The sequence below is a fragment of the Zeus faber genome (assembly GCF_960531495.2).
Source record: "Zeus faber genome assembly, chromosome: 19".
NCBI classification, from domain to species: domain Eukaryota; kingdom Metazoa; phylum Chordata; class Actinopteri; order Zeiformes; family Zeidae; genus Zeus; species Zeus faber.
In genome coordinates, this window is record NC_137206.1 from 4,322,189 (window position 1) to 4,342,188 (window position 20,000).

The 20,000-nt window shown below is 49.2% G+C and overlaps 1 protein-coding gene across 1 annotated transcript in view; it reads left to right on the forward strand.

Moving 5' to 3' along the window:
- Positions 1 to 20,000, forward strand: part of dlgap1b (discs, large homolog-associated protein 1b) — a gene marked incomplete at its 5' end in the record, with an annotated part of 38,123 nt that overhangs the window by 11,999 nt on the left and 6,124 nt on the right. Inside the window, 4 exons of the mRNA XM_080019830.1 lie at positions 692 to 869; positions 1,444 to 1,762; positions 18,264 to 18,616; positions 18,928 to 19,007. Of these exons, the coding sequence (XP_079875956.1) occupies positions 692 to 869; positions 1,444 to 1,762; positions 18,264 to 18,616; positions 18,928 to 19,007 (930 nt within the window). The remainder of the gene's footprint in view (positions 1 to 691; positions 870 to 1,443; positions 1,763 to 18,263; positions 18,617 to 18,927; positions 19,008 to 20,000) is intronic.

Here is a 20,000-nt window from a genome sequence, read left to right on the forward strand (position 1 = left end):
ATGACATCATTTCATCTTTATGTCATTGGACAGAACATGAGACAACAAGCAGCTTCCACCAACAGGCTGCTGGTGTTTTGCAGCGATGCATTGTGGGTAAACAGACGGTTCTGGCAGCTGAGCGGCGCCGCTGCCAAGTCGCTCAGCTGCTCTGGGTAAATTTAGCTGCTTCGCTCTGGGATTCCCCCAAAACAGAGCGACAGGCTGCTCCATTGAGAAAATGTACACGGTGTACTTGTACTCCCTCTTTCATGTACTATATACAGTATATATATTATATATATGTGTACAGTATATATATGTATATATACAGTATATATATATATATAGTATATATATGTACAGTATATATATGTGTATATATACAGTTTATATATATATAGTATATATATATGTACAGTATATATATATGTATATATACAGTATATAGGGCTGCCATGGTTTTAACATGAACTCATGTCCAATATCATTTGATGTACAAATCTCTGTTCCACTCCCCCTCCACCCTCCCTCCCTCCCTCCCGTTCCCCTCCCACCCTCTCCCCCCTCTCCCACTCCCCCTCACCCTCCCTCCCTCCCCTCCCTCCCTCTCCCCCTCCCTCCCCCCCTCCCGTTCCCCTCCCATCCTCTCCCTCCCTCCCTCTCCCCCTCCACCCTCCCTCCACCCTCCCTCCCTCCCTCCATCTGGCAGGATCTCCAGTGACCACTCTCCCAAGCTGCAGATCCGTAGCCACAGTTACCTGCGTGCGGTCAGTGAAGTCTCCATCAACCGCAGCGTGGACAGCCTGGACCCCGCGGGGCTCCTCGCCTCGCCCAAGTTCCGCTCGCGCAACGAGAGCTACATGAGGGCCATGAGCACCATCAGCCAGGTGGGTGACCCCCAGGGGCCCGAGTCCTCCCACACCCACACCCCCCTAGTGCCCATTGGCCTCCCCCGCAAACTGGGGGCCTTTAGGGGCCCAATGCCCCCCTGCCCCAGTCTGGTGGCCTTCAGAGGCAGGTTGACGCACCCCAGGGGCGGTCTAGTGGCACCCACAGGCCCATTGGCCCCTTCCACAACCATGCTGACCTCACAGTTCAGTTGTTCGTTACGTGAGAACGGTTGCAGAACTCGATGGAACAAATAGGATCAGAAAGTAAAACTTTTGATGAGAAAAAGCCTCAAATAATAATAATAAGTTGATGAAGGTCTGATCTGGGACCAGCCTCGGGGCCATGTTTCCTGTTTTCCCCGTCCCTGCTCTGTTTACCCACAATGCTTTGCGCTCCCACTCTCCGATGACGAGGAGTAATTGCTGAACTCTCTGGCGTCGTGTCGTCGGCCACAAAACAAGATGGCCGCCGCCACGCGACATGACAGGAGCTCGGCCTCCCGCTCAGCTGCAGGGGGTCGCCCGCCTGTTACCACGGTTACAGCCTGTCCCCTCCTGTCCTCCCCCCCAGGTGAGCGAGCTGGAGGTGAATGGCCAGGTGGAGGCGCTGTGTGAGTCGGTGTTCAGCGAGATGGAGTCGCAGGCGGTGGACGCGCTGGACCTGCCGCTGCACGGCTGCTTCCGCATGCGCAGCCACAGCTACGTGCGCGCCATCGAGAAGGGATGCTCGCAGGACGAGGAGGAGGGGGAGGAGGAAAGGGGAGGAGGAGGAGGTGGAGGAGGAGGTAGAGGAGGAGGAGGAGGAGGAGGAGGTGCAGGGAGGAAGGCCACCGCAGCCCCCCACCCCCGACCCACCAGCACCACCATCAGGACCATCCAGAGCAGCACAGGTCAGCGGCCACGCACGCACACACACACAGACACAGGCACGCCCGCACACACACACACACACACACACAAACACACACACAGACACAGGCACGCCCGCACACACACACACACAGACACAGGCACGCCCGCACACACACACACACACACACACACACACACACACACACACACACACACACAGACACAGGCACGCCCGCACACACACACACACACACACACACACACACAGGCACGCCCGCACACACACACACACGCGGGCACACAGAAACACACGCAGACACACACACACATACACACACACAAAGAAACACACACGCACACGCACACACATGCTTGCACACACACACACACGGACACACACGCGTGCACACACCCACACCCACAGGGACATACAACATACATGCAAAACATGATGAAAACAATTCAAGATGAAAGTCAGTGAAACGCACACGTGGAAGTGATGCATTGTGGGTGTGTTTACGATCATAATCTGATTTATAATGTGATGATTCTGAACCGTCGCTGCTCCGTCCGCTGCTCCGTCCGCTGCTCCGTCCGCTGCTCCGTCCGCTGCTCTGCTGCTCCCTGCGTCGCGCGTCATCACTGATCAGCTCAGTTTCTTGTTTACTTCACAGGAAAGACGAGCGGCGAACTGATGACATCTGAGCGTTTCTTGCAAATATGAATGTTATTTATGTTATTTATGTTACTTATGTTATTTATGTTACTTATGTTATTTATGTAACTAATGTTATTTATGTTATTTATGTTACTTATGTTATTTATGTTCTAATATTCATTTTCGTTCTGGCTTGAGGTGCTGTGTGGGTTTGTTGTGTGTGATGTCATCTTTGATGGACGTGAATATCAGTGATTTATTTCCACACGGTTTGAAGTGGAGTGAGAGTGAGAACGTGATGAAGTGAGAAAATCAAGGAGAATACAGTTTAGTGGCCCCCACAATGGGCCTGTGGGGGCCACTAAACTGCCCCTGGGGTCCATCAACCGGCCCCTGAGGGCCACCAGACTGGGGCAGGGGGGCATTGGGCCCCTGAAGGCCCCCAGTTTGCGGGGGAGGCCAATGGGCACTAGGGGGGTGGGACTCGGGCCCCTGGGGGTCACCCACCTGGCCTCGTCCGGCCTCAGCACAGCACCACCTTGTGATCAATATTCATATTGTGATCGATCGGCTCTCACATTATTGATCCTGGCGCCGCCGCTTGAACGGAAGGACTCACTGTAAACGAGAGCGGAAGGAAGCGCGGTTATCAGGGCGGAGGGATGTCTGTCTGCCTGCCTGTCTGCCTGCCTGTCTGTCTGTCTGTCTGCCTGTCTGTCTGTCTGCCTGTCTGTCTGCCTGTCTGTCTGCCTGTCTGTCTGTCTACACACACTGCATTACACATACTAATACACACTACACAACACACACTTACACACACTACACACACTACACAACACACAATAACTACATTACACAAAACAAACTTACACTACACTACACAACACACACTAACACACACAACACACCCACTACACACACGTTTTGATGTGATTGGCTGGACCAGTGCTCTGCTGCCCCCTGGCGGCAGGAAGACAGGACTGTTTGACACACAATCCATCTTCTTCCGCTTTCTTTGATAAAATGTGTTTGATAAGATATCACACACACACACACACACACACATAGAAACCTGACTGCTTCTGGATTCGTTTCTCACAAATTCTGTATAAAGCTCCAGAAATCGGTCAATGTTACATTTGGTAGAGTGTAAGACCTGTCTGTCTATCTATCTATCTATCTATCTAACTGTCTATCTGTCTGTCTGTCTGTCCGTCCGTCTGTCTTTCTATCTATCTACCTGTCTGTCTCTCTGTCCTCTCCTCCGTCTGTCTGTCATGTCGGATGAGCGTCACAGCGTTGCTCAATCTAATTTGTGGGAGAGAGAATCCAATAATCAGGTTTGTGACGTCATGTGTTGCATGTCACGTACACGTCATGTAGTGGATGAGCTGTGCGGCCGCCGGGGGGCAGCAGAGTCTGTTTTCACTGAAACAGCCTCGGACACAATATTCATGAAATGACTTTAACGCTTCACGTTCCTTCAAGTGTTTGACGTCTTCCCGTGGAACGGAAAGCCCCGTGCGGCGCAGAGCGGCGTTGCAGAACATACACCTAGGTGGCGCAGCCTGTCGTGACACGTCAATTGCGCCGCCATCTTGGTGCGGTCTCTGACTGTGCGTTGCATAGCAATGCACTGCTGTGGGATACAGTCTCAAATTGCGCTGTTTTATACTTAATAGCAATTCATAATAATTGTATTGTTATTATATATATATATATATATATATATATATATATATATATATATACACACACACACACACACACACACAATTCTAATTATATTTCTATACATGTATTTTTCATTTTTCCGTTTTATCCCACATTCATAACCCCCCAGTCTGTAACCCTTTGCTATAGGCGACGATTGATTTGTGCCCAATATACGAACATTTGTAAGAAATATGAGAATATTATTTGGGTCAGTGCTTTCAGTGCGCTGCCTCCGGTGCGGTGAGCGGAGGGAAGACCGCGCCAAGATGGCGGCGGTTTACGTGTCCAGATTCTCGGTTTCTCGATCGATCAGCTGATCAGATCGGGTGTCAATCGACCGAGGGAGAGGAGGGTCTGGACCCTCCGATCAGATCCTCCCTGCAGGGCCATGGAGCTGCTCCAGTGTCTGATCGCCATGTGGGACTTCTGGATCCGCACGCGTGAGTCCCGCTCCGCCTGCGCGTGTGTGAGGCGCGCACGACGCGCGCGTCCCTGCGTTTCTGCTTATTCACGCTTCAAAATAACAGCTGTTTGGAATGTGGTTCTAATGTCATCATTCTGATCGGACTCATGGTGGAATGAATGATTTAAGAAATCAGTTGCTGCTCTATATAAATTGTCACATTTTAACATATCAAATGACACATATTAATTTAGAGTTAAATATTTATACAGTGGGATGTACAATGACAGAGCAGTATGCGACATACTGCACAGTACTGTAGTATTAGTACAATGTATTCACAATGTAGAAGTAAAACTGTTCAACAACAGGTCCACGCTCTGTTTGGCACTTCATGGAGGTTTTTTTATGAGGTTTTTTGTCATCTCTGAGTTCTATGGTTGCACTGCTTCCTCTGTTGATGTTCTATGGTTGCTCTGTGGTTCCTCTGTGATTCCTCTGTGGTTGCTCTGGTTTCTCTGCGGTTGCTCTGGTTCCTCTGTGGTTCCTCTGTGGTTGCTCTGGTTTCTCAGTGGTTGCTCTGGTTCCTTTGGTTCCTCTGTGGTTGCTCTGGTTTCTCTGTGGTTGCTCTGGCTCCTCTGTGGTTCCCCTGTGGTTTCTCTGGTTTCTCTGTGGTTGCTCTGGTTCCTCTGTGGTTGCTCTGGTTCCTCTGGGGCTCCTCTGTTTCCCCGGCATCTCGTCATGAGGCCCTTGCAGCAGTGGGCAGCTTCCTGTTCAGTCTATTTAGGTTTAATGGTTGATGTGGGAGAGCAGGTGTGTCCCACATCCCACAGCGCATGTCAGGGCCCAGCATCACAGCAGCACGATGGAGACGTCCCCAGACTTTGCTCAGTTATGATATCACATGTGATATTATATTACACACTGATATTAGTTCATATTAGATATTAAAGGTTCATATTTTACCATGAAATATTCTGTACGTGTGTCTTTAAACACCAAGCAGTGAGTCAGAGGGTGAAGCAGTGCATGATGGGAAGGAGGAAAGTCCCTGGTTCCCTGCCATGCGACAGGTGAAGTCCGAGTGAGTCATCAGATCAGTTTCCTTGCAGACACGCAGCCAAACATCCACACCGCCACAGAGACATGCCTCCACGCAGACACAGCCACGCCTCCACGCAGACACAGCCACGCCTCCACGCAGACACATAGCCATGAGCCACGCCCCCATGCAGCCAAACATCCACGCCGCCATGCAGACACGCCGCCACACCTCCATGCAGCCACGCAGACACATAGCCATGCCTCCACCCAGACGCGCCTTCACACAGCCACACAGACACATAGCCACACCCCCAGACCACGCCTCCACGCAGACACGCAGCAAAACATCCACACCTCCATGCAGACACAGCCACGCAGGCACGCCGTCACGCAGGCACGCAGCCACGCAGCCACGCCGTCACGCAGGCACGCCGCCACCCCTCCACTCCGACACGCACCCGCGCCGCCACGAGGACACATAGCCATGCCTCCACAGAGCCAAACATCCACGCCGCCATGCAGACACGCAGCCAGGCAGACATGCAGCCTCGCCTCCACGCAGACAAGCAACTAAGCAGCCAAGCAGACACGGCTCAACGCCGCCACGCAGACACGCAGCCGCACCGCCTGCATCAGAACCAGGGAATACATCTCTGGTCCTTACTGTTCAGTAACAGGATGTGGAATTTTAAGTCATTTTTATTTTCCTGTCAACATAATAATATAAGTGAGTTATTTTCATTGACAACAGATACTTGGGCTTTGTGTTCATTTTCATTTAAAGATCTTATTGGGGAGAGATGTGTGTTCAGTGACTGTCTCTCTGTCAGTCTGTCTGTCCGTCTGTTTGTCTGTCCGCCAGTCTGTCTGTCTGTCTGCCTCTCTTTAGTCTTTGAACTTGGCAGTAGGAGTGTCTGACAGGAAGTCAGGGGCACCACACGCACCTGCTTATGGGTGTGTGTGTGTGTGTGTGTGTGTGTGTGTGTGTGTGTGTGTGTGTGTGTGTGTGTGTGTGTGTGTGTGTGTGTGTGTGTGTGTGTGTGTGCGTGTGTGCCTGCTGCAGCTGTGGGATTCAAGCCCCGACGCGATGCTGGATGAGGGTAAACTGTGATTTGGAGCACTGTCTCTACTTCTACCCTCTTCCCATCTTTTCCCTCCCTATCTGTCTCTCCCTCCCTCCCTCTCTCTTCCGGGAACAGATCCGTCCTCATGCTCACTAATTTACTTTTCCAAACCAGTGGGAACTTGTCGTCTCCTCAGAGCGACAGAGTCAGAGCAGAACCTCAGAGACTTTTTAAACAGTATCATACATCATATTATAATGTCATTCATGAATATACATTATATTCTAATATATAATTTAAAAGATATTATATTGTGATATGATACAATATTCCTTCTCATTGTTGAGCAGTTTGTGCTTGACGGGGGATTTGAGCCGGAAGCGGAGCGGAGCTGCGTTCTGAGAGCGGCCACCGGGGGGCGCTGCAGGCCTGGACCACACAGCTGCACCTCCTCACAAACTTTGTTGTTTCATTTGAAAACTGAGGCTGATCCAGAAACAGCTCCAGGTCCGTGAGTTGCTCAGAGAGCGGCCCCGTCCTGATGAATGGAGTTATTTATAAGTTACGCACGAGTCATCGGAGCTGATCTGGGATCTGCTCACTTTGGGGTTTTTTCCGTGTAAATGTTGATATTTTTCGGGATACTTGGTGTGATTTAGTCAAACGATACTTTGCGTTATATCACTGCTGGTGTGTGTGAGCGACCTGGACACCGATCAATACCTGCTACCGAGCTTATTGATCCTGTGATCAGAGGAATAGCACAGTGTGGCTGGAAGCACGAGTACTTGAAATAAAAGCACTGATCTGGTGCAGCAGAAAGATGAACCACATCCATGTTTTTTTAAATGGTTTTAAAACTAGTTTTAAACAAATCATTTATTTGTTGAATTTCCTTCACTCATTGAGACGCAGAGTTGTGATTAGATCATCTTGGCGTTACGGCGTCTTAATGCGGAAACGTTCGATCTCAAGGACGTTAAACCAGATCCATATCCGGGTCCGCATCCAGATCCAAATCCATACCCGTGTCCTTTCCAGATACAGATCTGGGTCCAGGTAAAGGTCCAGATCCAGTTCCGGGTTCCGGATCCAGGTCCAGATCCAGTTCCGGGTCCTTTCGAGATACAGATCCGGGTCCAGGTCCAGATCCATATCCGGGTCTGGATCCAGACCCAGGGTCGGGTTGAAGCTGGTTCCCTTCCTCTGTCTGAAGCTCAGCAACACTTTGATCGTTCAGACAGGAAGTGGGAGAAGACCCCGCCCACCCCGTCTAGAGGGGGGGTGACAGGACGGTAGTGACACGCACACACACACTTACATGCACACACACCTAGCACACACGCTCACACACACACACACACACACACACACACACATGCTCACACACACACACACACACACACACACACTCAAACACGCACACACTCAAACACACACACTCGCGCACACACACACATGCACACACACACATGCACACACACACACATGCACGCACATATGCTCACAGGCACGTACGCGCACACACACACACGTATGCAAACGCTCACACACACACACACACACACACTCACATGCTCACACACGTGCACACACACACACACACACACGCACCCACACACACACTCACACGCATACATGCACACACACATGCACACACACATGCACACACACATACACACATGCACGCACATACGCTGACAGGCACGTACGCACACACACACACACACACACACACACATATGCAAACGCTCACACACACATACACACACACACACTGATCTCTTTGACACTCACACATGGGAACAATTTCCTACAGAGAAGAAGAAGAAAAAGATGAAGAAGAAGAAGAAGAAGAAGAAACCACAACCACATGAGAATGTTTTACTCTGAGAGAGAGAGGTGAGTGATGGATGGGTGGATGGATGGAGGATGGGTGGATGGATGGAGGATGGGTGGATGGGAAGGTGGGTGGATGGATGGATGGTTGGGTGGATGGGTGAGTGATGAATGGGTGGATGGGTGGATGGATGGTGGGTGAATGGGTGGATGACTACTTGAAGTCCCTGATTAAAAAAAACCTAAATATCAAACATGAACAGACATTAGTATTTTGAAAATGGATAAATAATATATGTACTTTTTATATTTATTGTAAAATTTGAAATGCCAATAGTTTATTTTAATATCACCAATTTAAATTTTAAAAGTAATTATTCCTGAATAACTTGACCAAAGTCTGAATTCCAGCCTGTGTTCAGATTTTACTAAATTAAAACATCGTATTGTTTTCAACAAAATGAATAATAAATAAACTTCTTAAAATCACGGCACAGTTCAATGTTTTTAATTCAAAACAAGATTTTATTATTGTTTATTATAGAACAAGCTGCAATACAACAAGTATTTTAATATTCCACTTGGCTGAAGTGTGTGTGTGTGTGTGTGTGTGTGTGTGTGTGTGTGTGTGTGTGTGTTCAGACGCTTTGCATTGTGGGAGGTCGTTCAGCCGCAGTTCAAATTAAAGACTTTACTGTGGAAGTCCCAGAGTGTGTGTGTGTGTGTGTGTGTGTGTGTGTGTGTGTGTGTGTGTGTGTGTGTGTGTGTGTGTGTGTGTGTGTGTGTGTGTGTGTGTGTGTGTGTGTGTGTGTGTGTGTGTGTGTGTGTGTGTGAGAAAGTGCTCCTTTAGCCAGTCATTAAAAGTGAAGCAGCTCTCTGCTGTGAAGGAATGTGACTCCCCCTCCTCCCCCATCCCCCTCTCCCTCTCTCTCTCTTTCTCTCTCTCTCTCTCGCTCTCTCTCTCCCTCACTAACCCAGTAAAGGGGGAGTTATGTTGTGATTCTTCTGTTAACTGAATAAAACATGTGACAAGCTGAATCATTTAAAGATAAGACAATTTAAAATATAATGAAGAAATGTGAAAATACTCAAACAGTAAACTGTACACAACAGAAATATATTAAAAAACAACAACAAATCAATATTTATATATATATGATTTATAAGATATGTAATTACAGTGTTATTACATAGATGTAACTACGTGCTAACGGGTCCAGAACACTGGACCGTACTTAAAATATTAATCATCAGTTAAAGTTTATATTTTACCTTCAAAAACTCACAACATGTCACTTTGAATTCCCTGCCACTAGAGGGCCCCCTGACTCACTGTGGCCCTGGAGTACACACACACACACACACACACACACACACACACACACACACACACACACACACACACACACACACACACACACACACACACACACAGTACAGATGAATGGAGAAAGGAATGCAACGGACAAACGACTGCCCAGCAGCAGAAGAGAGAGGTGTGTGTGTGTGTGTTATATTGTGTGTGTGTGTGTGTCTGAGTGTGAGAGAGAGGGCACACCTTTAAGAGGAGAATAAACACACACACAGTGAGCACCCCCCTTGACAGGAAGTGAGGTCAGAGGTCAGATCTGGAAACTACAAACACACACACACACACACACTAAGACACACACACATTAAGACACACACACACACACACACACACACACTAAAACACGCACACTTAGACACACACACATGAAAAATAAAAAATACACTTCGGAACAATTCTCTCTCTACATCACCGTGGTAACCAAGTGTTACATTGCCAAAGCAAGTGTGAAATAAAAACAGATAAAAATATATACACAATTATATATATATATATATATACATACAGTATGTGTGTGTGTACATCTGTATATTTTCAGATAATTCAAAAATAACTTTAAATAAAAACATGTCAACTTGCAGTTATGTCTAAATTCAAACGAGTGAGAATTCTATAAACACTACAACAGTTTTTAATTTAAAATGAAGTATTTCAAGGTATTTGTGCACAGGAGGCGTGTCTGTGTCCAGAGGTCAGCGCAGGAACACACAGGTGATGCACAGTCCCCACGCTGCCTGTATTCCAGCGGACACGCCCCTTTCCTCCCGCTGCCGTGTGACCACGTTGCGAGGGCGTGGCCGGGTGGTGTCGTGCAGGTGGTGTGTGTCTCCTGCGGATGACCAGGTTGCGAGGGCGTGGCCGGGTGGTGTCGTGCAGGTGGTGTGTGTCTCCTGCGGATGACCAGGTTGCGAGGGCGTGGCCGGGTGGTGTCGTGCAGGTGGTGTGTGTCTCGGTGGGGCGTGTCAGGGTCACTTTCTTTTCTGTTTTTTTTTTTTTTTGGATGTGTTTTTGGTTATGATCACTGCTTATCGTCCTCATCCCGCTGCTCGCGTGTTATTTGGAGTTTTCGGTTTCGGACAAGGAGAAAGGATTTGCAGGATTGTGCCGAGTTTCAAACAGAGCTCGCAGCCGTGAAGGGAGACAGGTTCTGAAAGGGACTCCGAGGTTCGATGCCTGATTTGAAGGGGGAGGTCCGGCTCTGTGTTCCTCCTGATGCCCCGCCCCTCGGCACGTCCACGGCTCCCTGTGGTGTAGCCGGTGCTCCCTGTGGTGAGCCCGGTGCTCCCTGTGGTGAAGCCGGTGCTCCTTGTGGTGAAGCCGGTGCTCCTTGTGGTGAAGCCGGTGCTCCTTGTGGTGAAGCCGGTGCTCCTTGTGGTGAAGCCGGTGCTCCCTGTGGTGTAGCCGGTGCTCCCTGTGGTGCTGGTGTTTAGGCCCAGGTAGGTCTAGCTTTTCCAGGGCGGTTCCGGAGCGACGGTGTCTGCAAAGAGTTGAAGTTTGTGGTTTTGGATGCTGGGTCTCTGGGTCTCAATCATTTTGGTCCTGGTCAGATCCACTGCCCAGGCCCAGGTGTAGGAGGAACCGGTGCAGAAGATCCAGGTGGTGTTGTCGCCCTTCTTTGGGCGGAGACGGGAGCAGCAGATCGTCTGCAAACAGGAGGCGTTGGACTTGTGTGTCTACTGGTCTGATGCCAGGCGCTGCAAACTGTCCCTAGCTCCTAGCTCCTAGCCCCTACCTCCTAGCTCCTACCTCCTAGCCCATAGACCCTAGCTCCTAGCCCCTAGTTCTTAGCTCCTAGCTCCTAGCCCCTACCTCCTAGCTCCTACCTCCTAGCCCCTAGCCCCTAGCCCCTAGCTCCTAGCTCCTAGCCCCTGGCTCCTAGCTCATAGCCCCTACCTCCTAGCTCCTACGTCCTAGCTCCTAGCTTCTAGCCCCTAGACCCTAGTTCTTAGCTCCTAGCTCCTAGCCCCTACTTCCTACCTCCTAGCCCCTAGACCCTAGCCCCTAGCTCCTAGCCCTTAGCTCCTAGCCCCTGGCTCCTAGCTCATAGCCCCTACCTTCTAGCCCCTAGACCCTAGCTCCTAGCTCCTAGCCCCTAGCTCCTAGCCCCTGGCTCCTAGCTCATAGACCCTAGCTCCTAGCTCCTAGCCCCTAGCTCCTAGCCCCTGGCTCCTAGCTCATAGACCCTAGCTCCTAGCTCCTAGCTCCTAGCCCCTAGCTCCTAGCCCCTGGCTCCTAGCTCATAGACCCTAGCTCCTAGCTCCTAGCTGGCGCTCTGGGAGATGAGCCCAGTGGAAGCATGTGGGCGTGTTCTCTTTCGCGGCGCTCAGGTTCACGCCCCGCCGAGCGGCTGGAATGTTAATACAGGAACTGGAGTAAACGGCCTGGCTAACTTATCCTGTCTTACACTCCTTCATTCTCTCCATCCTGCCCCCTCTCCCTGAGGGTTAGGGTTTCTGTTCAAAGGGAACAAAGCCTGGATGTGTTTGTTCTTGCTCTCCTTCTCCAGTCGGGATTAGCTGCTGGTTGAGGATCTCGGCAGAACAATGTGGAAGGTTCTGGACCCCCCCCCCCACCAAGGGTCCATATAACGGGAAAGTCCCCTGTCGACCCGGCTCCAAACCGACACGGTCCTGGATCACGCTGGAGGACACTTCCTGTTTCTGCAGCTCTACAACCTGATACGCCACAATATTTAAATGTAGACGGAAAACAAGCCCTCAAACTTCAGGGGGGGCTTTTAATTTGAAAACATGATCTAAACAGTAAGAAAAGGAAGAAACTTAGTCCCCATAGTCTGTTCACAACAACCATGCCTGTGTGTGTGTGTGTGTGTGTGTGTGTGTGTGTGTGTGTGTGTGTGTGCCTGTGCGCGTGCGTGCGTGCGTGCGTGTGTGTGTGTGTGTGTGTGCGTGCGTGCGTGCGTGTGTGTGCGTGTTGATTGGCTGATGCGGTGGCACGGGGCGGGGCTTAGCGGCGTGGGCGTGGCAGGGGCGTGGCTTAGCTCTGGAATGCAGGTAACCAGGTCGCATGTTCCAACCTGGAAAGTGTGTTTAGTGGATTAGACACTGCACCAAACAGGAAGCAGCCGGCGGCAGACGAGCTGTAAACACACTGAGACCTAGTTATACTGTGTTGAGCTACTAGTTATACTGTTTAGTTACTAGTTATACTGTTTAGTTACTAGTTTTACTGTGTTTAGTTACTAATTATACTGTTTAGTTACTACTGACACTGTGTTTAGTTACTAGTTATGCTCTTTAATTACTAGTTATGCTGTTTAGTTCCTAGTTATACTCTTTAGTTACTAGTTATGCTGTGTTTAGTTACTACTTATACTCTTTAGTTACTAGTTATACAGTTCAGTCACTGGATATACTGTATTTAGTTACTAGGTATACTGTGTTCAGTGACTAGTTTGACGTGTAATTACTAGTTATACTTGTTAAGTGACTAGTTATACTGTGTTGGGTTACTAGTTATACTGTGTTTAGTGACTAGCTATACCGTGTTTAGTTACTAGTTACACTGTGCTTTGTTTGTAGTTTTACTCTACTAGTACTAAGTTGGTGTTAGTTTTCACACTCCTGTTACATCCTTAAGTGTATTTAAATAGAAACATAAAACACAATGTTTACAACGTGTAAGGAAGAGTTAACGTGTAAATCTGTGCTTGATGCTACATGATATATACATACATATACAATACATTCATATTCTTAATACTGAACATACTCTGAACAGACACAAAGTACTAAATATCCTGAGAATTTACAGAATGTACCTTTAAAACCAGACAAACACAGACAGGGTGAACTATTGTGTCTGAGCCGAGGCATCTGGGATGTCAAGACCCTCCGCGGTGACCTCTGACCCCTGAGTGCAGTGTGTTGACCTCTGACCTCTGAGTGCAGAGCTCTGCAGCTGTAAACCAGCGCAGCACGTCTGTTTGTGCTGCAGACTGAGCAAAGTACTGTGTTTTTACAAAGCACTATTCACAAGATGTTTTTATTAAATTCATCCAAGAAATGCTTCTTTGGGAAGCAGCAAAAGAAAAGGAAAGACAGACGGACGGACAAAGACACACAAACAGACGGACATTTTGGAAGTATTCAAAGTTGTTAATACAACATATTAGAACTTTTTACTACGTCACTAAACTCATTATTCGATTGCTGACATTGGGGGCGAAGGGGTCCATGTTGAGGGGGAGGAGTCCATATGAAGGGGGAGGAGCCCCAGCAGAGTGGGAGGAGTCCAGGTGGAGGCTGGAGCCTCAGTCTCCTGGGGAAGGTGGAGAGAGGTGGAGATGTCCAAACAGCAACGGACGACTGTGATCAACAGCTTCTAGAACTTCCCCCCCAAGTCCTCGCAGTGCTGCTGCTGCTGTTGTTGCTAGGCAACCTGGACAGGTGGAGGATGGGCGGAGTCTGGAGCCTTCAGCTCCATGTTTATTACGATGGGATGCTGAAGTCCAGACAGCGTGTCCTGTCAGCATAAACAAACCCAAACAAAGCCTGTCACCATGGCGACGCTATCACAAAAGGACTCCAGCTGCCCCTACCCCCCCTCCCCCTCCCTCCCGAACCCTGAGCAACGGGCTCCCCCACCCTCCTCCACCCCATGGAGGCTGCTCTGAATCCACTGAAGCTCCATCTGTCGAGCGTCCACCCTGGCTCCTCCCCCTCCACAAGGACCCCCCCCCTCCATATTGACTCCTCCCACTCCCCATAGACTCCTCTCCCACCAACCTGGCTCCTCCCCTTCCTACACCCTAACTCCTCCTCCTCCATATATATATATATATATCTATATATACGTATATAGATATATATACTTGGAATAAAGCGATATAATTTATGTCGACAACAATCACTGTTGCACTATTGCCTTTTGTTATTTTTAATCCTTTCTGCATTTTTCAGGCTAAAAGTGCAACACGGCAACCGCAGTACACACAGACTTGGTTGACGCCCCGTTGCAACTGCGATGTTTCCGACGTCGTGCGGTGCGCAAGTTTCATCCACATCCATCAACATTTGCAGCGGCAATTAGTGAAAGAAACGTTGCAAATTTACCGCAGGTTGAAGAACGACGGCGTGACCGGATGCATTTGAGGAGCTGGGCGCTTTGTGACATCGTGAGCCGATGACACACAAGTCCGGGCTTCCGTCTCGGGGTGCTCGTTCGCATGCGGAGCGTTGCGCCGTGTGGACCTGGTCGCTTCGCGGCGTACTGGTAATGTGTTGAACGCCTGTTCAAGACGAGAAACCGCAGGAGCCGATGCCGCGTTCACTGCAGACCCGGAAAATTCTAACTCGGGTTACACAAATTTGTATCGACTTGCGACCGACTGCTCCAAGATACGAGCGTGGAAATTTGCAGTTGGCGCGTCAGCGATCAGACAGTCAGTAGTCAGCAGTCAGTCAGTGGGTGATCTACATGGTGTGTGCACGTAGTTCGTGGCTTATCGGTATTTTTCTCATATTTACTGTGTTTGTTCTGTGTATTTTGTTTATCTTCACCCTTTGTGATTTCATAATTCATATGGGAATAATTGCTTCGACATACGACTGTTTTAACATACCTTGTTATAGAACCAATTACAGTCGTAAGTCAAGGTACCGCTGTAAAAGTAGGAACCAAAAGGCTGAAAACATCTTCGATGAAAGTGTAGATCTTGGTGATGAACAGAACTTTGAAAGTGTCGGGAGGTGTGGGGGCGTGGGCTCCCCCCGCGACCCGCCCTTACCCAGAACCCCCCCCTCTCTGCGTAGCCCCGCGGAGACGGAGAAGCATGATCCCTGCTCCAGAAGCGACAGGTGGAGGACGACGCCGGCGCGGGAGGAGCTCCGCCTCGTCCTTCCAGAGAAAGGGGAAGGGGCTCGGCCCATGTGTCGGTGGAGGAAGAGAGGGCTTTGCTCTGATGTGATCAGCCTCCCGCTCTTCAGGAGCTCTCAGTGGCTCCAGGGAGGCGCTCGGCGGGAGCTCCATCGTTTACACACCGACTGAAGGAGGAGGACAAGGCTGAGACGCAGGAAATTAAATTCCAGAGAAACTTCCACTTCAGCAGAGGAATGTCGCTGGCACGCCGGCGCGCTGAATGTGGTCGGAGGCTCCCAGGTTCAGTGACAGAGGAGTTATGTTTATTTATCGTCCTTCAGTGTTGTCTTTAAAGGGACACTCCTTCATGCTAACGGGGGTTAGCTCGGTGCATGGCCACAGATGAGATCAGCTAGCGTAGCTCCCGTGAAATCAGGGAAATACACCTTCCAGCATCTAAAAAGACAAATTGGCTGTGTGTGTGTGTGTGTGTGTGTGTGTGTGTGTGTGTGTGTGTGTGTGTGTGTGTGTGTGTGTGTGTGTGTGTGTGTGTGTGTGTGTGTGTGTGTGTGTGTGTGTGTGGGAGGTCTTCATGGCCTGAATGTGTCGACTCACTCCCTCTGTAGGAAACATGAAACATAATAATTAAACGATGAAAGTTGTTTTTCTTCAGGTTGATTTGTGCTTTTTCCTCCTTGTTTATTTCCGGAACAAGTACGTTTGGCGTCGGATAATTCTCCGACTGTCAAAGCCTCCCCACCTCCCACGCGCTTTACCCCCAATGCCGAGCGGCGTGGCGGGAAGTCTGCGGTAACTACTGATGTGTGTGTGTGTGTGTGTGTGTGTGTGTGTGTGTGTGTGTGTGTGTGTGTGTGTGTGTGTGTGTGTGTGTGTGTGTGTGTGTGTGTGTGTGTGTGTGTGTGTGTGTGTGTGTGCGCTTTCTGAGGTGTGTTTGGTTCTTGTAGGCTTGTCTTGGAGGGGTGGGGCGTCTCGTCTCTGGTTACACACAGAATGAAAACCACACACACACACACACACACAGGCTGCACTATGCTCTGACTGGCAGATCAGCTGCTTAGTGTATAAAAGTTTATTACAGTCTATAACAGTGTATAACATTATAACAGTCTATTTTAACATTGTATAACAGTGTTTAACATAACAGTCTATTTTAAAATTGTATAACACTGTATAACAGTGTGTTACATAACAGTGTATAACATTCTATAACAGTTTATAACATTCTGTAACAGTGTATGTCAGTGTATAACAGTGTACAACAATCTTTAACATTGTATAACAGTCTATAACAATGGATAACATTATAACAGTGCATAACATTCTATAACAGTTTCTAACATTCTGTAACAGTGTATGTCAGTGTATAACAGTGTATTACAGTCTTTAACACTGTATAACAGTGTATAATCTAATATAATCTAAATAATAGTGTATTACAGTTTATAACATCTAAAACTGTCTTTAACAGTGTAAAGCAGTTTATTACAGTGAATAAGTATATAGTATAACCGTATATACCATTTCCTAAACAGTCTATAACAGTTTATAACATTCTAAAGAAGTCTACAACAGTTTATTACAGTGTAGAACATAACAACAGTGTTTACCAGTATAACAGTGTATAACAGTATAACAATCAGTGAATAACATGTTATACATGTTTATAACAGCTAAGGGGGAAATAACATTAAAAATCAACTTTTTGATGTCAAACAAATAAACAGTATCCAAAAAACAACAACAACGACATACACACACACACACACACACACGCACACACTGTATGTCTTCAGGGCACAGCAGCAAAAAGACAGGGAGGGTGGAAGCATCTTCCTGTGTGTGTGTGTGTACATATTGTATATCCAGGAATCCTCTCATTGCTCTGCCTGTACAGATTTAACAGCACCTTTCCTCTCATGTCTGGAAAACATTCAAATAATATCAAGGTAAATCACAATAACTACCTTTAGTTGAGTGAACTGATCCTAGAGCTGTTTGACTTCCTGTTTTATTCTTATTTTTATTCTTGTTCGTATTATTATTTTTTAATTCTAACTTTATTATTCATATTTTTTTTCCTTATTTGTATCCTTATTTTTATCGATATTATTCTTGTCATGCTTTACATTCTTGTTGCCTGGAGTTTTCCTTCTGCATACTCCAGCTGTTACTCCACACACAGCTTCCTGTCACACACACACACACACACACACACACAACGACAACAAACACACACACACACACACACACGCTGCTCCCTGAGGCAGCAGCTCCATCTGATCTCACACTTCGGCTTCCAGGACCTTCTCAATACGGTTCAGGAGATCATTCCTGATGATGACCTCATAATAATCCACTTCCAAACACGTCCTGCTTCTCACCGCGAGCTGCCAGGACTGCACCCTGCAGGCTCCCAAAACCACTTCCCCAGCGGACGATAGCTGCGCTCTGGGCGCCAATCGCCAAAATTAGGCCAAAATCTCAACTCGAAATATGGGAAGAAATTCATGTTTGAAAAACCTCAAATAATAACATCAGTTAAGTGTTTAAGACAAGAGCGCAGGGGGGACTAACCTGCACCCCACCCCCCTCTCCCCCGCAGTGTCGTCATGCATCACCACCTACAAGAAGACCCCTCCCCCCGTCCCGCCGCGGACCACGCCCTCCAAGCCCTTCATCTCCATCACGGCGCAGAGCAGCACCGAGTCGGCCCAGGACGCCCACATGGACGGGGGGAAGGGGCTGAGCTCGCAGCCCGGCCTGTCCAACTCCACCGAGAGCATCGACAGCATGAAGGCACTGACGGCCGCCATCGAGGCGGCAAACGCCCAGGTGCACGGCCCCGCCAGCCAGCATGTCACCAGCAGCAGCTCCGCCCGGGCCGCCGCCGCTGCCGCCACCGGCGGCCGCGAGCAGCAGGAGGCGCTGCGGAGGTGCCTCTCCATCGGAGTCCAGGTCAGAGGAACTGAGATGATACGGGGCCGTGTGATATGAGATGATAATTCATGATAAGATGAAGATAAAAGATAAAATTTGTTTCGGATACGCGAGAACAAAGGGACAAGCTCCCTAGAGCTCGGAGAGAGCTGCCGTTACCGTGGTAACGGGTTGCATGCCGGGAGCTGCTCTCAGCCCAATCGGGCCCCCCCCCCCTGTCTTTCAAGCCAATCCTGTTCCGGTTTGCTTCGACGCCGCTTCCTGTTCATTGAACGTACGAAGCGTATGAAACGCAGCGGTCGGTGACGCTGCCTTTTCTCTGCCTGCAGGTGGAGCCCGACGAGGCAGGAACCACAGAAGAAGAATCCAAGTTCCAGTCTATAGGCATCCAGGTGGAGGACGAGAGATGGTGAGAACAGAGGGGGCGGGGGGGGGGCTGTTTTTTCAGGGTCTTCTTTTGGTTTTATTGTTGTTATTCTTCTTCCCTCAATCTATTGTTCCACTATCACTCACCGAGTCACAGCGAACCAAATCTGAATGGAGGAAGGTCGAATCTCACCCGAGCGAGGCGGCTCCTTGTAACCACACACGCACGCACGCACCCACACGCACACGCACACGCACACACACCCGGACCCCCCAGCGGCTGTCCTGAACCCAGGGGAGGGGTCACAAAAACCCTCAACCAGGAGTGAGAACTGACAGCTGGACCAGAGGGTGTGTGTGTGTGTGTGTGTGTGTGTGTGTGTGCGTGTGTGCGTGTGCATGTGTGTGTGTGTGTGTTTGGTGACAACCATCTGTTGCTGCAGTTCATTGTGATGCAGGGAACAGGCGACTTTTTACAACCCCACAACGGCGTGTGTGTGTGTGTGTGTGTGTGTGCGTGTGCGTGTAAATGAATGAGTGTGTGACAGAGAGAGAGAGGGGGAGGGGGGAGGGAGCCTCTTCCTTTCCATCAGTCAGCGTTCTCTCTCTCTCTCTCTCTCTCTCTCTCTCTCTCTCTCTCTCTCCTCCGTTGGATCAGAACCAGCTCCCCTGCTCACAGCTGCCGCTGGCAGATAAAGCTGGGCTCGGTCAGAAGGAGCAGGAAAATAAAGAAAAAAAAAAGCGTGTTTACGCGACGAGGGTCCGGGCGGCGGAGACGGTGGGTGGTCTGGGAGCCGCAGCCCCCCACTCAGGGGGGCCGCATACCTCCCACTGCCCCTGCCGCCCGCTGCTCAGACGTAACGCACCGTCTCCACGGAAAGAACGTGACGTTGAAGGAGTCAAAACGTGCGGCTGATCCTCCGGGGAAGAGATCACTTTATTAATCCCCGGGAGTCGAGTTTAAATTAAAACATTAAACCGTCCGTCCCCTGTCGGGTGTTGATGACGGAACGCGGAGGAGTGAAACTTTCCCTCA